A 17,987-nucleotide genomic window follows, 5' to 3' on the forward strand; every position below is an offset into this window, starting at 1 on the left:
CCTAACATGTTCATTGTTGACGTTACAGTCTCCATACAGTCCAAAGTGCCATTATGTGGTTTGTTTTAGTTACGTTTTATTGAATGCATGCAGTGAGACAGTTAATACAGGCTGTTGTAATTCATGATCTGATATGGATTACACAAGCACTTCAGCATGTTTACGTTGCGTATACGCTGACATTGACGGTACTTTATACTATACCTAGGTTTTATGACATGGCATTTACAAACCTGTGGAAGCCGTTTATGTATGTGCTTGTGTGCATGTGTGTGTTCCATTTATGCATAGCCGCCTTTTAATTGCCCGTAGAACATTCTTCTTTTGGAGATCTGTTTTTATCTCGCTCCTTGGCAGTCCACACCCATCCGTGTGTTTACTGAGGGCTGTTGAGCCTGGATCACTATGTGTTCTCTCCCAGATAAGCGGCATTGTTCCCTTATAACTTCCACTCCTCGTCAGAGACAAAAAAAGCGATAGGCTTATGTGCTCCACTCTATGCTATGAGGGCTGCTGGGTTCTGCTGCAGTGAACTGGACAACAGGAGCATTTCTGCCTAATAGACCCCATGGACAGTAAGGAAAATGAGCCAAGATGTTATTTAGGGCGGAGTTGTCCTTTAAGGCCATTGAGTTGCAAGTGGAAAAAATGTAACTTCTACTTTTTATGTATTTATTTTTTTCAAATGAAAATGTAAAACGGGTCAAAATGACCCAAACTTAAGGGTCAAAACAATTCAGAAATATCATACATCATCATTCTAATATAGGACTACAAAAACTAAACAAAAGCCAACAGTCCTGCAAGAGAGACATAAAGTGATCCCACTGGCCTATGACTAAAAATCACCACAACGGAAATAAGCTCTGGATCTTTTTTGTCTTTTTCTTTTTACATATTATGTACAAATATTTGTTCAATCAATCAATTAATCAATCAATCAATCAATTAATCAATCAATCAATCAATCAGACTTTTTTTGTACTACTGCATGAACTCTACAGTTCATTTCTGAACATACTGCTACTTAAGCAAGCAATGTTTCTTGACGTGTGTCTCCATGCGCTGTATGTGGGAAGTGTTAGGTCAAAGGTAACAGTTTCACATTTCAAAGATTGTTCTCTTCCAAACTGACATAATCTCATCTCACTGTTCTCCACAGCTTAATACAACAACTCACATGCAGTGCCGGATTTATATGACATGAGGCCCCTGGGCAAGGGGAAATTTGCAGAGCAGCTACATGCAGTGCGGCCAACAGAGCAGAAGCTCTCAATGTTATTACCGTAATAAAACAAAATGTACAGTAACTAAACACAAATATCACTTTATTTGGATTGCAATACTTTAAAATGTCATCATTATATTTATTATGGGCACAGGCCCCCGGGCACGTGCCCACCCTTGCCCAATGGTAAGTCCGGCCCTGCTCACATGCTGCTCATATTCAATTATGTCCAGTAATTTCTAATCTGGATGTTTCTCCACAAAGTTCAGGTAGACCTCCTCCAACACCGACATTGCCTTGTTTCTCTCATTTAACTCTTCTCTCAGTCGTGTCATCTCTCTGTTCTTCTCCTCCAGTTGTCTCTTAAACTCTGTCTGCATCTTTGTCTTCGAGATCATGATGTTCCTCTGGATCTCGGGCAGGAGAACCTTCATCAGGTTTCTCTCTGCTTCCTCTCTGGCCTCTCCCTGGTACATCTCTTTCATCTCCTCTATGTCCTGTCTGTGTTTCTCCTCCCTCTCTCTCCTCTCGTTCTCTCTCTTCTCTCTAGACTTCTCCAGCTTTCTCTCCATCTCCTCTCTTCTCTCAGATTCCCTCCTCAGGTCTTCTTCCAGCTTTCTTTTCTTCTCTTCGTCCCTCTCCTCCCTCATCTGCCTCTCCAGTTCACTTGTTCGGTGGTTGATCTTCCTGATGTCTCCCTCGTGCTCTTCGATGGACCCTTCTATCTTCTGCAGAGAGTCCTTGAGCTCCTTCTCAAACCTCTGCCTCATCTCCTGCTCCTCCATGTGCCTCCTCTCCTCCATGTCCCTCTGAATCTTCCTCTCCATCTCTCTGACCTGGGCCTCTGCCTCCTGGTAGGTCTCGGTGCTGTAGAAGCTCTCCGTCTCTCCTGCCACCATGCTCTCGATCTTCCCCAGCAGCTGTGAGACCTGACCAGCATGGCTGCTGTCCTTAACGTCGAGGATGCAGCATCTGTTCCCACATTTCTCTACAAGCTGCTGCTTGTCTTGACACCCTGCTTGGAGAAACTCCTGAACACTCTGTACTCTCTCGCTGTCCTCATGGATGAGGATGACCACGCTGTGTCCCCAGCAGCTGTCTCCAAACACCTCCTGCATCTTCTCCATCATCCCTCTAGCCTCCCCTTCAGGGGACTCGGCCGGTAGGACCAGGAGGAAGGCATGTGGACCCGGGGCAGCCAGACTGACGCAGAGCCCCACATCCTTCCTCGTGGCCTCCGGAGAGCGTCCAGAGAAAAACGGAGCGTCCACCAGCACCAGCCGTCTCCCACAGACCTCCCCCTCTCTCCTCCTGCTCCGCTGGCTCAGTTCGGAGGAGCAGGCCTCAGCACCAAACTCCTCCCTGCCCAGGATGGTGTTTCCTGCCACGCTCCTCCCGGCTGCAGTCCTCCCCAGTAGCACCAATCTCAGCTCAGACACAGTGGTGGAGACCGGTGGTGAGTCTGCTGCCACTGAAACACAACAGAAAGAGAACTGAAAACTGAAACACAGACATACTGCACACCAGTGGGGTCCTGGGACCCCCAGGGGTCCTTGAGGGGGTTCCAGGAGAGTTAATGTAGCATATAAATCAGTTTAACTTTTTGAAACAGACTATCTAGATCAGCTATAAAATGAAAATGGAAATTGTGGAATATTTTTGAAACATTTTAACAACACAAATCTTGTATGGGGGTCCCAGAAAATCATTTCAGGTGTGAGTCCAAGGCCAATACTGTACAGTTTGAGAACCACTGCTACACAGTAGTCAACTACTATGCAACTATAGTATAAACCAATCAACAATATCAGATGATTTAAGAGCCCCAAATACACATGTTCATATTGATGTGAAAATGCCATGTGATCCGAGAACAAAGCCTGGCATGCTTTGGAAAAATATGTGCATGACTAAACAAAACGACTGTGTTTTATCATATAGGGAAAACATTTGATATCTCTGACTCTGCTGGACCATTCCATTCCCTGGACCTGGCTGCTACACAGAGCCATTTTACACTAGTTGCATTCGATTTAAATACAAATACAACACCATGACTACCAAGTACCATATTAATTGTTATCTTAAATAACTATTGATTAAGGAATATAAGGCTGAATGAACAGGTAACGTGCAAACAATGCTAACAAAGTGCTGTTGTATTTCCCTCAGACTATTAGCCCTGGCTATAATAAACTATGCAAAATATATTTTAAATCATATGAAATATAGAATCGGGTTATTATTATGGTCTATGGAGTCCCACTGAGTTTATTATGCCCTACAACTTATTTCATGTATCTGTAGTAGCCAGTAGCCACGTATATGCATGCCAACACCATCACTGACTTAATTCATTTAGATGACGAATTATGTAATTATAATGATTAGTGTTATTGATATCACCCGGCTGGCATGTGAGTTTCATCAAATCCTGTCATATGCACTGTGAAAATACAGTGTGTGCGTGACATACCCATTTTAACGGGTCCTACTAATTGCACCACAATACCCAAAAGTACACAAAAGAACACAAAAGTACACAAAACTACCCAAAAGTATACCCCAAAGTACCCCAAAGTACCCAAAAGTATACCCAAAAGTACACAAAACTACCCAAAAGTACACAAAACTACCCCAAACTACCCAAAAGTACCAAAAAGTATACCCCAAAGTACCCAAAAGTACACAAAACTACCCCAAAGTACACAAAACTACCCCAAACTACCCAAAAGTATACCCCAAAGTACCCAAAAGTACACAAAACTACCCCAAAGTACACACAACTACCCCAAACTACCCAAAAGTATACCCCAAAGTACCCAAAAGTACACAAAACTACCCCAAAGTACACAAAACTACCCCAAACTACCCAAAAGTATACCCAAAACTACCCCAAACTACCCCAAACTACCCAAAAGTACCCAAAAGTATACACAAAAGTACCCCAAAGTACCCAAAAGTATCCAAAAAATTAAAGCTGCAAGCAGCAATGACCGGGCCCTCGCAGCTCTACCCACGTCACAAGGGGTAGCAGCCAATTAGCGTTAGAATTTTAGATTCAGCATTAGCATTTGTTAGCATTAGCCTTTGTTAGCATTAGCATTTGTTAGCATTATCATGTGTTAGCATGTGTTAGCATTAGCATGTGTTAGCATTTGCATTAGCATGTGTTAGCATTAGCATTAACATGTGTTAGCGTTAGCATTAGCATTTCTTAGCATTAGCATTTGTTAGCATTAGCATGTGCTAGCATTAGCATTAGCATGTTAGCATTAGCATGTGTTAGCATTAGCATGTTAGCATTAGCATGTGTTAACATTAGCATGTTAGCATTAGCATGTTAGCATTAGCATGTGTTAGCATTAGCATATTAGCATTAGCATTTGTTAGCATTATCATGTGTTAGCATTAGCATGTTAGCATTAGCATGTGTTAGCATTAGCATGTTAGCATTAGCATGTGTTAGCATTAGCATTAGCATTTGTTAGCATTAGCATTAGCATCTGTTAGCATTAGCATTAGCATATTAGCATAAGCATGTGTTAGCATTAGCATTAGCATTTGTTAGCATTAGCATGTGTTAGCATTAGCATTAGCATGTGTTAGCATTAGCATTAGCGTGTGTTAGCATTAGCATTTGTTAGCATTATTACGACAAACGGTTCATGAGATATAGAGGCACTTCCTGTTTGGTGAAGGGCACTTCCTGTTTGGCGAAGGAAGCGTCAATTAAGGTGAAGGACTCTTAATCAAGTCATATGACATCAGCCACGAGTCTGTACGACAAACGGTTCATGAGTTATAGAGTCACTTCCTGTTTGGCGAAGGGCACTTCCTGTTTGGCGAAGGAAGCGTCAATTAAGGTTAAGGACACTTAATCAAGTCATATGATACCAGCCAAAACTCTGTACGATAAACGGTTGATGAGTAAAAGCCAAAAAAGGAACAATCAAGTTTCGGCCAATCAGAAGAGGGGGCGGGGCTTAGTTAAACCAATTAAGGTGAAGGACACTTAGTCAAGTCATATGATACCAGCCACAACTCTGTACGATAAACGGTTGATGAGTTAACAGCCAAAAAAAGGAACAATGAAGTATGGACCAATCAGAAGAGGGGGCACTTCCTGTTTGGTGAAGGAAGTTTGACGCTACGCCACGGGCACGCCGTTTTACGAAAACTCACGATTCGCACAACTTTTCATCATTAAGGTGTCTTGAGTATGCCGAGCGAACTTGAAGTTGATCCGATTAACCCCCTAGGAGGAGTTTGTTAAAGTGCGACACGTGAAAACGGCCAAAAATACACCAAAACGCCACTAATTAGTCAAAATGGCTGACTTCCTGTTTGGTTTCGGACGTGGCGCCGAGAGACTTTTTTTGTGAGTCCGGACACAATACAGATGTGTACCGATTTTCGTACTTGTGGGTGAAACCGTATAGTGGGGCTGTTGCGTTGAAATATTGTAGGGGGCGCTGTTGCGCCATTAGGCCACGCCCCCTTTTATTTTTTTAAGACACACAAACCTGAATTTGATCCCTTCCTGAGGAGTGGGGGTCCGCGGACCCCTTCCCGGCCAAGCCACGGCATGTGGAGTGGAGCAGCACGTAGCTTGTTGATCTGCTAGATTCGCTTATTTTTTCATTTGCTTTTTCCAGCGCTGCTGAGGTCCGTGGGGGTCCTTGGGGGTCCGTGGTGGGCCCCGGTGGTGGGGCGGCCACCAGGGACCCCCTGGGTGCTGATCCCTGCCTACTTTTGTGTAGTTTGGGGTAGTTTTGTGTACTTTTGTGTATACTTTTGGGTAGTTTGGGGTAGTTTTGTGTACTTTGGGGTAGTTTTGTGTACTTTTGGGTATTTCTGGGTATACTTTTGGGTACTTTTGGGTAGTTTGGGGTACTTTTGTGTATACTTTTGGGTACTTTTGGGTAGTTTGGGGTAGTTTGGGGTAGTTTTTCGGTATACTTTTGGGTAGTTTGGGGTAGTTTTGTGTACTTTGGGGTAGTTTTGTGTACTTTTGGGTACTTTGGGGTATACTTTTGGGTAGTTTGGGGTAGTTTTGTGTACTTTGGGGTAGTTTTGTGTACTTTTGGGTACTTTGGGGTATACTTTTGGGTAGTTTGGGGTAGTTTTGTGTACTTTGGGGTAGTTTTGTGTACTTTTGGGTACTTTGGGGTATACTTTTGGGTAGTTTGGGGTAGTTTTGTGTACTTTGGGGTAGTTTTGTGTACTTTTGGGTACTTTGGGATATACTTTTTGGTACTTTTGGGTAGTTTGGGGTAGTTTTGTGTACTTTTGGGTAGTTTTGTGTACTTTTGGGTATACTTTTGGGTACTTTTGGGTACTTTGGGGTATACTTTTGGGTAGTTTTGTGTACTTTTGTGTTCTTTTGTGTACTTTTGGGTATTGTGGTGCAATTAGTAGGACCCCTTGAAACAAACAAAATATACTTAACAAGAAGCATAAGGGTTACTTCATCTCATATTAATCAACTCTGTTTAACTACATTGTCACTGGACATAGTTTTGCGTATCACAGTCCACAGGGTAAGCGAGACTACAAATAGCAGCACTTAAGTGTCACTGTGGCGTGAATTGTGAACATAACTTAATCCACAGCCTGTACTTTTCCAAGGCAAATTTTACCTTCTGAAAATGAATAATACAATGCTCCCTTTGTCACACCTTCTGGGTACCTAGAATCACTGTTGCCAGTAGCCTGGCAGCAATGTTTCACTATGGCTTTATTGTAACATAAATGTTCTTGATATTAATATCGCTAATCATCATCTGAAATAAGGCTAAACAACATGGGAAACAATGGGAGAAGGGGACAACTTGTCCCTGGAAATGTTTTGCTACGTTGTGGTCCAATCATCGCAGTTGGGGGAGTGGCTTAGCGAAAGGTCTATTGCATCTTTCTAGTTACTAGTTAATAATAGTAAATGAGTGGTGAGAGTTAGCATAGACTAGACTCACTATCTGGGGCGCGTTCCTTACTCTGTCTCCTCTTCCTCACTGGTAGTGTGGAGCCTTCATCTGTAGTCTCTCCACCCACTGCAACGCAACACAACACAACACAACACAACACAACACAACACAACACAACACAACACAACACAACACAACACAGTCAAAACAGTCCAGGTGGAAAGGAAACTACCCAACAACAATACTATGGACAATTAACAATCCTGTATCATTTGCAAAAAACGCCTATAGACAGCATACCCAAAGTAAATTGATTGCTGTTTTTAAACCATTGGGCATGGTCTCATTTTGAAAGAAACATTTTGAAGTTTTCCCCAGGAATAAATAATCACTCTGTGTGCAACTGACGTTGAGTAATGCAAGTTTTAACTTACTGGAATAGCAGGTTTTTAATCCTTGCCTAAATATTTTCAATAAATAGATGCCTGCATAACACTGTTATTATCATATAGGAGCTGAAAAACACAATGTGGCCACATTTTGAAGCCTTACCAAGCCCAATTTCAAAGGACATGATAAAACTACAGAATTGAATATGTTACACATGCTTTAGTAAGTATATGTCTATGCGTTTTCATTTGGAGACATTTGCATATATATCATATAAAAAGGTAAAAAGAAAAGGGGGATAATAGACTGGATTTATTTTATTTTATTTTGTATTATTTGTATTGATTTATTATTATTATTATTATTTAATTTATTTATTTTACTGTTTTTTCTAACACTATTGGTCTGACGTTCAGCGCACTGCTGCGTAAAGTTGCAACTTACGCATGTCTCCTGTTTCTGTTGCGCACAGGGTTTTGGGTAAGGCCAATACTGTACAGTTTGAGAACCACTGCTACACAGTAGTCAACTACTATGCAACTATAGTATACACCAATCGACAATATCAGATGATTTAAGAGCCCCAAATACACATGTTCATATTGAAGTGAAAATGCCATGTGATCCGAGAACAAAGCCTGGCATGCTTTGGAAAAATATGTGCATGACTAAATGACTGAATGAACAGGTAACGTGCAAACAATGCTAACAAAGTGCTGTTGTATTTCCCTCAGACTATTAGGCCTGGCTATAATAAACTATGCAAAATATATTTTAAATCATATGAAATATAGAATCGGGTTATTATTATGGTCTATGGAGTCCCACTGAGTTTATTATGCCCTACAACGTATTTCATGTATCTGTAGTAGCCAGTAGCCACGTATATGCATGCCAACACCATCACTGACTTAATTCATTTAGATGACGATTTATGTCATTATAATGATTTATTGATATCACCCGGGCGGCATGTGAGTTTCATCAAATCCTGTCATATGCACTGGAAAATACAGTATGTGCATGACATACCCATTTTAACAAACAAAATATACTTAACATAGTTAACAAGAAGCATAAGGGTTACTTCATCTCATATTAATCAACTCCGTTTAACTACATTGTCACTGGACATAGTTTTGCGTATCACAGTCCACAGGGTAAGCGAGACTACAAATAGCAGCACTTAAGCGTCACTGTGGCGTGAATTGTGAACGTAACTTAATCCACAGCCTGTACTTTTCCAAGGCAGATTTTAGCTTCTGAAAATGAATAATACAATGCTCCCTTTGTCACACCTTCTGGGTACCTAGAATCACTGTTGCAGGTAGCCCAGCATGTTTCACTATGGTTATTGTAACATAAATGTTCTTGATATTAATATTGCTAATCATCATCTGAAATAAGGCAAAACAACATGGGAAACAATGGGAGAAGGGGACAACTTGTCCCTGGAAATGTTGCTACGTTGTGGTCCAATCATCGCAGTTAGGGAGGGGCTTAGCGAAAGGCATCTTTCTAGTTACTACTGTAGTTAATAATAATAAATGAGTGGTGAGAGTTTGCATAGACTCACTATCTGGGGCGCGTTCCTTACTCTGTCTCCTCTTCCTCACTGGTAGTGTGGAGCCTTCATCTGTAGTCTCTCCACCCACTGCAACACAACACAACACAACACAACACAACACAACACAACACAACACAACACAACACAGTCAAAACAGTCCAGGTGGAAAGGAAACCACCCGACAACACTGCTATGGACCTTCATGGTGTTAAGGGTTAGGGGGTTGGGGTTAGCATACTCCAAGTACATTTCTTATGTCTTAGAATAGAATAGAAGTATACATAACGTGCATTTTGAGTTTACGTTTGACCATATTTGACCATAACTTTGTTTTTTTACAACAAGGGTTCATATTTTAGATTGTAATTAAAGAGAATAAAAGATGAGTGTTAAAATGTTTTCATTTACTCCTTTATCTTTTTTTTTTTTATATATCATTTTTATCCCACGATTTTGCAACACATTTTCACCCAGTGCCAATTGCCTATGTAATCCTGGGCTCTGCTCTCCGTCTGCCGCGCCTGGGGAGACAACGGACTGACCTCATGCTTCCTTCAATGCATGAGTAGTCCAAGTTTTTTCTTTTCATCTGACAGGGGGGATTTCCCCAGGATGGACATAGCGCGTGGAAGGAACACATTATTCCAACCAGTTCATTTCCCCTCCATCAGGAGCCCCGGCTGGCCAGGGGGAGGCATTATTGAGACCAGGATTACTGCATGTTTTTGTGAGGGTATCAAACCTAGGAGACATGGGGAGAACATGCAAACTCCACACAGAAAGGCGACCTAGGGTGTGGGCGCTGATGACGCGGAGGGAGAAACACACCCCCAGCACCCACAGCGTCCCCCGGCGGGAATCGAACCCAGGACCTTCTAGCTGTGAGGCGAATCGCTAACCACTGCGCCACCGTGCCCCTACCATTCATTTACTTCTTTCTAACTAAACGTTTTAGAGATTTTAACTATTTTGATTTCAGTGGCTGGGGGCATGCGTACAAGCGGCTAAATATGTCTTTTTACACACAATAAGCCCAATCCCAAGATGCACTGCAATCTTTCATGGGCAGATGTGACTTATGTGACTAGTAGTGGTCCTGCAAAACGTATTAAAGACATCGCTGGCTTATTGTGTCTAAAAAGACATATTTAGCCACTTGCATCCACTGAAATCAAGATCGCTAAACGTGCTAAAACGATAGAACAATGTAAATGAAAACATTTGAACACTCACCTTTTCTTTTCTCTAATTACAATCTAAAATATTGTTGTAAAAAAACAAAGTTGTCCTTTAAAGTCATGACTTTAGACTAAATCATAAGAATTAAAACAAGTCTGATGATGACCGCACAATGTTTCAGAGAGTAACATGCACTCACTTAGTGGAGGAAGCCATTTCATACTGTCTCTCCTCCTCAGTGGAAGAATCGAGTCTGGTGTCTGTCTGTCCTCTGTAGCACAACATGAACAGTGAATGTACGACAACAGTAAAAAGAAAGAAGAGGGTTACTGGACTATTATATGACATTCGATCACATTTACTGTACATTTGTAGTGCTAAATGCAGTAAATGTTGACTAACTTCCTGGAATAACGTCAATGCTCCATCTCCTAATTGGTAGTTTGCGAACTTCTGTAGAGATATATCCACCATCTGAAAGACAAGAGTACTTTTATCAACGTATTAATGTCTACAACACAGAAAAATAATGTTTCAGTTTACTGACCTGTATTTTGGTCTGATGCAGACCTCTGTTTCTCTAATTTAGTCTTCAGAGCACAGATCTGCTGAGCTGAAATGGCAGGTTGAAGATAATTATCTTTTGATGAACCAGTGATAGAACCGTCTGAAGAGACAATGTTTTAATTATCCAATTCTCACCAAGCTGTGTGTTCTCAGTGATGACGTCACCACATTCCTTCTTCCTCATCCTCAGGTCTTCATCTTTCTGGTTCAGTAGTTTATCACTTTCCTGGAGCTTTTGGTCTTTTTCTGTCAATAGTTTATCACTTTCCTGGAGCTTTTGGTCTTTTTCTGTCAGTAGTTTATCACTTTCCTGGAGCTTTTTGTCTTTTTCTGTCAGTAGTTTATTACTTTCCTGGAGCTTTTGGTCTTTTTCTGTCAGTAGTTTATTATTTTCTTTAAGTTGTTTCTCTTTTTCTGTCAGTAGTTTATCACTTTCCTGGAGCTTTTGGTCTTTTTCTGTCAGTAGTTTATTACTTTCTTTAAGTTGTTTCTCTTTTTCTGTCAGTAGTTTATCACTTTCCTGGAGCTTTTGGTCTTTTTCTGTCAGTAGTTTATTACCTTCTTTAAGTTCTTTCTCTTTTTCTGTCAGCAGTTTATTACTTTCCTTAAGTTTTTGGTCTTTTTCTATCAGTAGTTTATCACTCTCCTGCAGTTTTTGGGCTTTTTCTGTCAGTAGTTTATCACTCTCCTGCAGTCTTTGGACTTTTTCTGTCAGTAGTTTATCACTCTCCTGCAGTTTTTGGGCTTTTTCTGTCAGTAGTTTATCACTTTCCTGCAGTTTTTGGGCTTTTTCTGTCAGTAGTTTATCACTTTCCTGAAGTTTTTGAGCTTTTTCTGTCAGTAGTTTATCACTTTCCTGCAGTTTTTGGGCTTTTTCTGTCAGTAGTTTATCACTTTCCTGCAGTTTTGGGGCTTTTTCTGTCAGTAGTTTATCACTTTCCTGAAGTTTTTGAGCTTTTTCTGTCAGTAGTTTATCACTTTCCTGCAGTTTTTGGGCTTTTTCTGTCAGTAGTTTATCACTCGCCTGCAGTTTTTGGTCTTTTTCTGTCAGTAGTTTATCACTCGCCTGCAGTTTTTGGTCTTTTTCTGTCAGTAGTTTATCACTTTCCTGAAGTTTTTGGTCTTTTTCTGTCAGTAGTTTATCACTTTCCTGCAGTTTTTGGTATTTTTCTGTCAGTAGTTTATCACTCGCCTGCAGTTTTTGGTCTTTTTCTGTCAGTAGTTTATCACTCGCCTGCAGTTTTTGGTCTTTTTCTGTCAGTAGTTTATCACTTTCCTGAAGTTTTTGGTCTTTTTCTGTCAGTAGTTTATCACTTTCCTGCAGGTTTTGGTCTTTTTCTATCAGTAGTTTATCACTCTCCTGCAGTTTCTGGCCTTTTTCTGTCAGTAGTTTATCACTTTCCTGCAGTTGTTGGGCTTTTTCTGTCAGTAGTTTATCACTTTCCTGCAGGTTTTGGTCTTTTTCTATCAGTAGTTTATCACTCTCCTGCAGTTTCTGGCCTTTTTCCGTCAGTAGTTTATTAATTTCCTGCAGTTTTTGGTCTTTTTCTGCCAGTGTTGCTGTATAGTGGTAGATCAGGTTTAGGGTTAGGGATAGGGATATATATATACAGGGTCCTTCTCAAAAAATTAGAATATTGTGTAAAAGTTCATTTTCTTCTGTGACATAATAGATTGTTTAAAACTTTCATATATTTTAGATTCATTGTGCATGCAGTGAAATATTCAAAAGCTTTTTTTGTTTTAATTTGGATTTTTATGGCATACAGCTCATGAAAATCAAAAATCCATATCTCAAAATATTAAAATATTCCACATGACCACTCAAAAGAAGCATTTATAATACCGAAATGTCAAAGTTCTGAAAGGTTATGTTAATTTATGCACTCAGTACTTGGTATGGAATACTTTTGAACACATTCCTTCATCAATGGGGCGTGGCATGAAGGTGGTCAGCCTGTGGTACTGTTGAGGTGTTATGGAAGCCCAGGTTTGATTGATTGAGGCCTTAAAGGGGAAGACCACCCATTTTCAATATTGAACTGTGTCATTAATATACCTTAGAGGAGTTGTGTGGAAATAGAAAAAAAGTTCCCCCTCTTCTGTGTTGCCTAGAACTGGAGGATTGATTGTATTGTAAAGTACAACGTGATGACATCACACATACAATACAATACTTTACAATACAAACCCCAAAATCAATCCTCCAGTACTAGGCAACACAGAAAGGGGGGAACTTTTTTTCTATTTCCACTAGGGATGCCCCGATCAGGGTTTTTTTGCTCCCGATCCGATACCGGTCAAATATTATTGCTTCCGATTCGATCCCGATCTTTCCCGATCCGATCTTTTGGCAAGGCATTAAGAAAAAAAAATTCTATTCATTCTATCACTTAGTGCAGCACTGAATCAACAAATTAAAAACAAAGCTTATGAGTAGTGTATAGTGATATAGGCCTACTAGTGCAGTGTTTCTCAATCATTGTGCAGCGGACCTTTGGTGTGGCCTTTGAAATTTGGCAGTGAAGTCACGATTTAAGGACTTTTAAAACCTGTTTAATACCTCAAAAAATAAAATAAAATAGACCATTACAGCATCAAAAATAATCAACAAACTATATAAAAACTGGTAAAACATTGGCCATTTTTAAAGTTGAAACAAAATAAGTTAAGAACCAATTAACCAGTCTGCTTTAAAAGTATGCAGTAGCAGCTAGTTCAGTGGTTCTCAACCTTTTCAGGCCGTGACCCCCAAAATAATCATATTTTAACTGGGGACCCCCGACCCTGAAGAGTTGAGGAAGTATATTTTGTATAACACGGTTCTATTGTGAAAATAGCAGATCTACATGCTCACAACGCCTCGCAACGCGAGGCGTTGTGAGCATGTAGATCGGCTATTTTCACAATTTCTGGCTTTAATATTTGACAATTTGGCCAATGTTTAATTTGTCATTTTAGAGGTATTAAAAAGTCCTTAATTTTTCACTTTCGAAATGTGCAGATACCCTCTATACACTTAAACTTTATGTTGATTTGTTTACTGTTGAGAGAGAAAACAATGTTGCACATTAAGTTAATCATCTGGGGACCCCCCCAAAATAATTTGAGGACCCCCCTGGGGGTCCCGACCCACAGGTTGAGAACGCTAGTTGACAGTGCAGAGAGACATAATTGCCTTCCTTTGATCCATTAGCAAGGGGCCAATTACTACTTATTGGCATCAGCTGCCAGCTGTACACAGAGTCTGACACAATCACCTTCCCTCTGCAGTGCTCTGTCTGTCTCATTTCTCCAAAAGCCCTTGAATATGATTGAAAATGATTAAGGATTACTGTGATTATGGTAAGCTTACATTTCATATCGCATTCACCTTACCTGTAACTTTCAGTACTCCCAGAAAATATTTAAAAAAAAAAAAAAAACTTTTTTTTTTTTTTTTCGATTTTTTTCCCCCGATCTCCGATCTTATAAAAACGGCCATATCGGCGGCCGATCCGATCACGTGATCGGGATCGGGCAACCCTAATTTCCACACAACTCCTCTAAGGTATATTAATGACATATTTCAATATTGAAAATGGGTGGTCTTCCCCTTTAAGTTCATCTGTGTGGTTGAGTCTGGTGTCTCTCATCTTCCTCTTGACAACACAACACAGATTCTCTGTGGGGTTCAGGTCAGGCCAGTTTGCTGGTCAGTTAAGGCCAGTAATACCATGGTCAGTCAACTACAGTAACTGGTGTACTGACCATGGTATTACTGGCCTTAACTGACCAGCAAACTGGCCTGACCTGAACCCCACAGAGAATCTGTGTTGTGTTGTGTTGTGTTGTCAAGAGGAAGATGAGAGACACCAGACTCAACCACACAGATGAACTTAAGGCCTCGATCAAAGCAAACCTGGGCTTCCATAACACCTCAACAGTACCACAGGCTGACCACCTTCATGCCACGCCCCATTGATGAAGGAATTTGTTCAAAAGTATTCCATACCAAGTACTGAGTGCATAAATTGACATAACCTTTCAGAACTTTGACATTTCTGTATTATAAATGTGTATTTTGAGTGATCATGTGGAATATTCTAATATTTTGAGATATGGGTTTTTGATTTTCATGAGCTGTATGCCATAAAAATCCAAATTAAAACAAAAAAAGCTTTTGAATATTTCACTGCATGCACAATGAATCTAAAATATATGAAAGTTTAAAAAATCTTTTATATTACAGAAGAAAATGAACTTTTACACAATATTCAAATCTTTTGAGAAGGACCTGTATACACACACACACACACACACACACACACACACACACACACACACACACACACACACACACACACACACACACACACACACACACACCCTCTGTAGTAATACCAAAACAAAAAAGGCCCATTTAAACGAACAAAATCTTGCCAATTTTGTCATTATGCCAATTGATTTATTTCCTCCCCACACACACTTCTGTGTTGTCACTGCTGTTGTATCCTACTGACTCACCCACCAGCCGCAAGTGAGGAGCCCACACCAGTAGGGTTGGGACTCGTTTGGTTTGAGCCGATTTCGATTCTTTTTCGGTTCCCCCTTATCGGTTCTGGGTAGAACCGGTTCCTAAAATGGTTCCGGAAGTTCTCATATATATATATATATATATATATATATATATATATATATATATATATATATATACACAGTATATACTGTATATATAGATATAGATATATAATAATAAAGTGATTCCTTGATTACTACACCAACTTGTAGGCTATAACTACTATTTCAACTTAATCACAATAACAATGGACGTTCAAACTGTGGAGAATACATGGTTATTTAACGGCACGATGAATAGCCGATCTGCAAGCTCACAACGCGTCGCATGCGACGTGCTGTGAGCTTGTAGATCGGCTAGTCTTTTGTTGTCATCCTCCCAGCTGCTACCACCAGTGTGAAAGCTGAAAGGAGTGACTTGATGACTGTTGCTAGTAGTTCTAGTATTCATAAAACCTCAGACAAACGTTGTGTCCGTCATATGGAACACCATGAATGAACTGTACAAGCCAAGTGAAATGGACATTAGCTCCGTGGATACTCCGTGGTTAGTAGCAGCTAGCTGCTAGGCTACTGAAGAAAGAGAAGTGGCAGGCGGCAGCTGCAGTCACTGGTAGAGATTTTAGGAGACTGCACATTTGCACAAACGGATTGCACTGCCTTTCGTGCACTTTGCATGCTTTTTTTCCTCTCTTGTAAAGAGCAACCACACTTGTGAGTTGCTGCTGCGCTAACGTTAGCTCCGTCTGTCTCGAAGGACGCTAGTAGCATTCTGAGCCTAGTTCAGCACAGCAGGCGTAGGGTCTGCTCTGTGAGTGGGCGTATCCACCTCACTCACACATGTAGCGAGACGTCACCACAGTTGCTTGCAATGCGCACAGCTGGGCCGAATGAATGCTCATGAGAAATTCCAGGAACCGTTATAGGAACCGGTCATAAAAATATGATGGAACCGGCTCTGGTTCTTCAATTTCGGAACCGGGTACCCTAAAGAACCGGTTCCGGGTCCCAACGCTACACAACAGGAGACATAGAGCCCAGTGAGAAATAATACCATTCCCAACCGGCTTCCCTCCCCCGAATATAGGGACGCTCGACAAAGCCGGACGTACCATGGTGGAATCAAACCCACAATGTCCATGGTGGTTGGCATGCACTTTACCACTGAATTACTCAAGCATCCCAACTCCAGTACATTACTAGGAAGCAACTCTTGGGACTCAATCTAAACTATGTGATTAATTAGCCACTTAAGTGCAAATATTGTAAAAACATGAGCTACAAGCTCATAATGTGTAGCGGGGCTTGACATAATGAGCTTGTTGATCTGCTATTTTCACTATTTTAGGCTATTTTCATGTTTTAATGAATGAATCCTTAATGAAGAATGACTTCCTTCTCTCACCTTGTTTCATGGCCTCTTCTTGGAACATTGCATTGGTGTAATGGCTTCCTCCATTCTGCAACACCATGTTGTCGATTTTCTTCAGCAGCTCAGTGACCTGAGAGGGATCCTTACTTTTGTTGCTGATGACATGATAGCGATCTTCACATTTGCTGACTAATTCTTGCAGTTTTGGAGTACATTTCACAATGTCTTCAACTGATTCCTCTTCAAATTGGTCACCAGCAGTGAAGAGAACCATGGTGTATTTATTTGACATTTGGCCAAATATTTCCTGAATCCATTTCACAGACTTCTGGTCCTCTTCTGTGAATATTCCCAGTTTGATCACAATCAGGAACACATGGGGACCAGGAGCAGCTAAACTAATAAACTGATACCATGGTTTCAATTCATCCTGGCGGCTCAGCTTGGTTTTAAAGTTAATAGAGCCTGAAAAACGAAAAGAAAGAAAATGAAATATATTACTTATTATAGCAGCTATTACTAACCCTAACCATTTGACGTCATCCTGGCAGCTGGTTTTAAACCAGACTGGTGTTACAAAAAGAAACTAAAAACAATCTCTACCAAAAGTACTTTGTGTGTGTGCGTCTGTGTGTGCGTGTGCGTGAAAGCATTTAAGGAGATGGACTGTGTCTCTTCAACTACCGATATCTAGGGGACAGCTAAACATATACGATTTACAGATAATAACTATCTGAAACCAAGTGGAGTTTGCAGCGTGAGAATGTTGTAGTGATGCCATGTCGTGAAACAGGAACAAGGGAGTTGTGTATAATGATGTTGGCAACTTGTCACGGAAATTGGAATAAATCTATTCACTTTATGAAATTTCAAATAAGGTGAGGGACACAGTAACTCTTTAGTCACTGCATACGGGTAAAGTTATAGACTGGAGTCCTCAATGTGTATAGGTTAGGGGCTCTGTCCACTCTGTCCACTGTTTTATTTTTCCGCTATATCTTTAGTGCAGTTTAGCCTATAGGGGAGACTTGGGGCAAAAGTAACAGGGGGCAACAGGGGGTGAAGTGAGCCGGAACGTCCGGAACCTCCGTCAACACTAGGGCTTTGCACATAAAGAGTGCTGCTGCATTATATCCTATATTAATTATATGGACGTATATTATTGCAACACGTTGATAATAAAGTAAATAATATGAATGC

At 40.7% G+C, this 17,987-nt stretch overlaps 1 protein-coding gene across 1 annotated transcript; it reads right to left on the minus strand.

The window, feature by feature from the left end:
• Positions 1 to 1,044: 1,044 nt before the first annotated feature.
• Positions 1,045 to 11,141, minus strand: LOC308297125 (uncharacterized protein). Its single transcript, XM_080740538.1, has 7 exons — positions 10,994 to 11,141; positions 10,839 to 10,904; positions 10,694 to 10,765; positions 10,491 to 10,562; positions 9,122 to 9,199; positions 1,435 to 2,699; positions 1,045 to 1,175 (listed from the first exon to the last, which is right to left on the minus strand). The coding sequence occupies exons 1-6, from the start codon at positions 11,040 to 11,042 to the stop codon at positions 1,468 to 1,470; spliced, it is 1,569 nt and encodes a 522-aa protein (XP_080596664.1). The 5' UTR covers positions 11,043 to 11,141; the 3' UTR covers positions 1,045 to 1,175; positions 1,435 to 1,467.
• Between the last annotated feature and the right edge of the window lie 6,846 nt (positions 11,142 to 17,987).

Source organism: Nannobrachium achirus, assembly GCF_963921795.1.
Source record: "Nannobrachium achirus genome assembly, chromosome: 13".
NCBI classification, from domain to species: Eukaryota; Metazoa; Chordata; class Actinopteri; order Myctophiformes; family Myctophidae; genus Nannobrachium; species Nannobrachium achirus.

Bases quoted from the DNA above. Each gene is read 5' to 3' on its own strand.
- LOC308297125 (XM_080740538.1), bottom strand. From the start codon at position 11,042: ATGAGGAAGAAGGAATGTGGTGACGTCATCACTGAGAACACACAGCTT. The intron at 10,563-10,693 runs GTTAGTCAACAT...GTTGTGCTACAG, and splicing joins CATTGACGTTATTCCAGGAA to AGGACAGACAGACACCAGAC. The intron at 9,200-10,490 runs GTGAGTGCATGT...GTTGTGTTGCAG, and splicing joins GAAATGGCTTCCTCCACTAA to TGGGTGGAGAGACTACAGAT.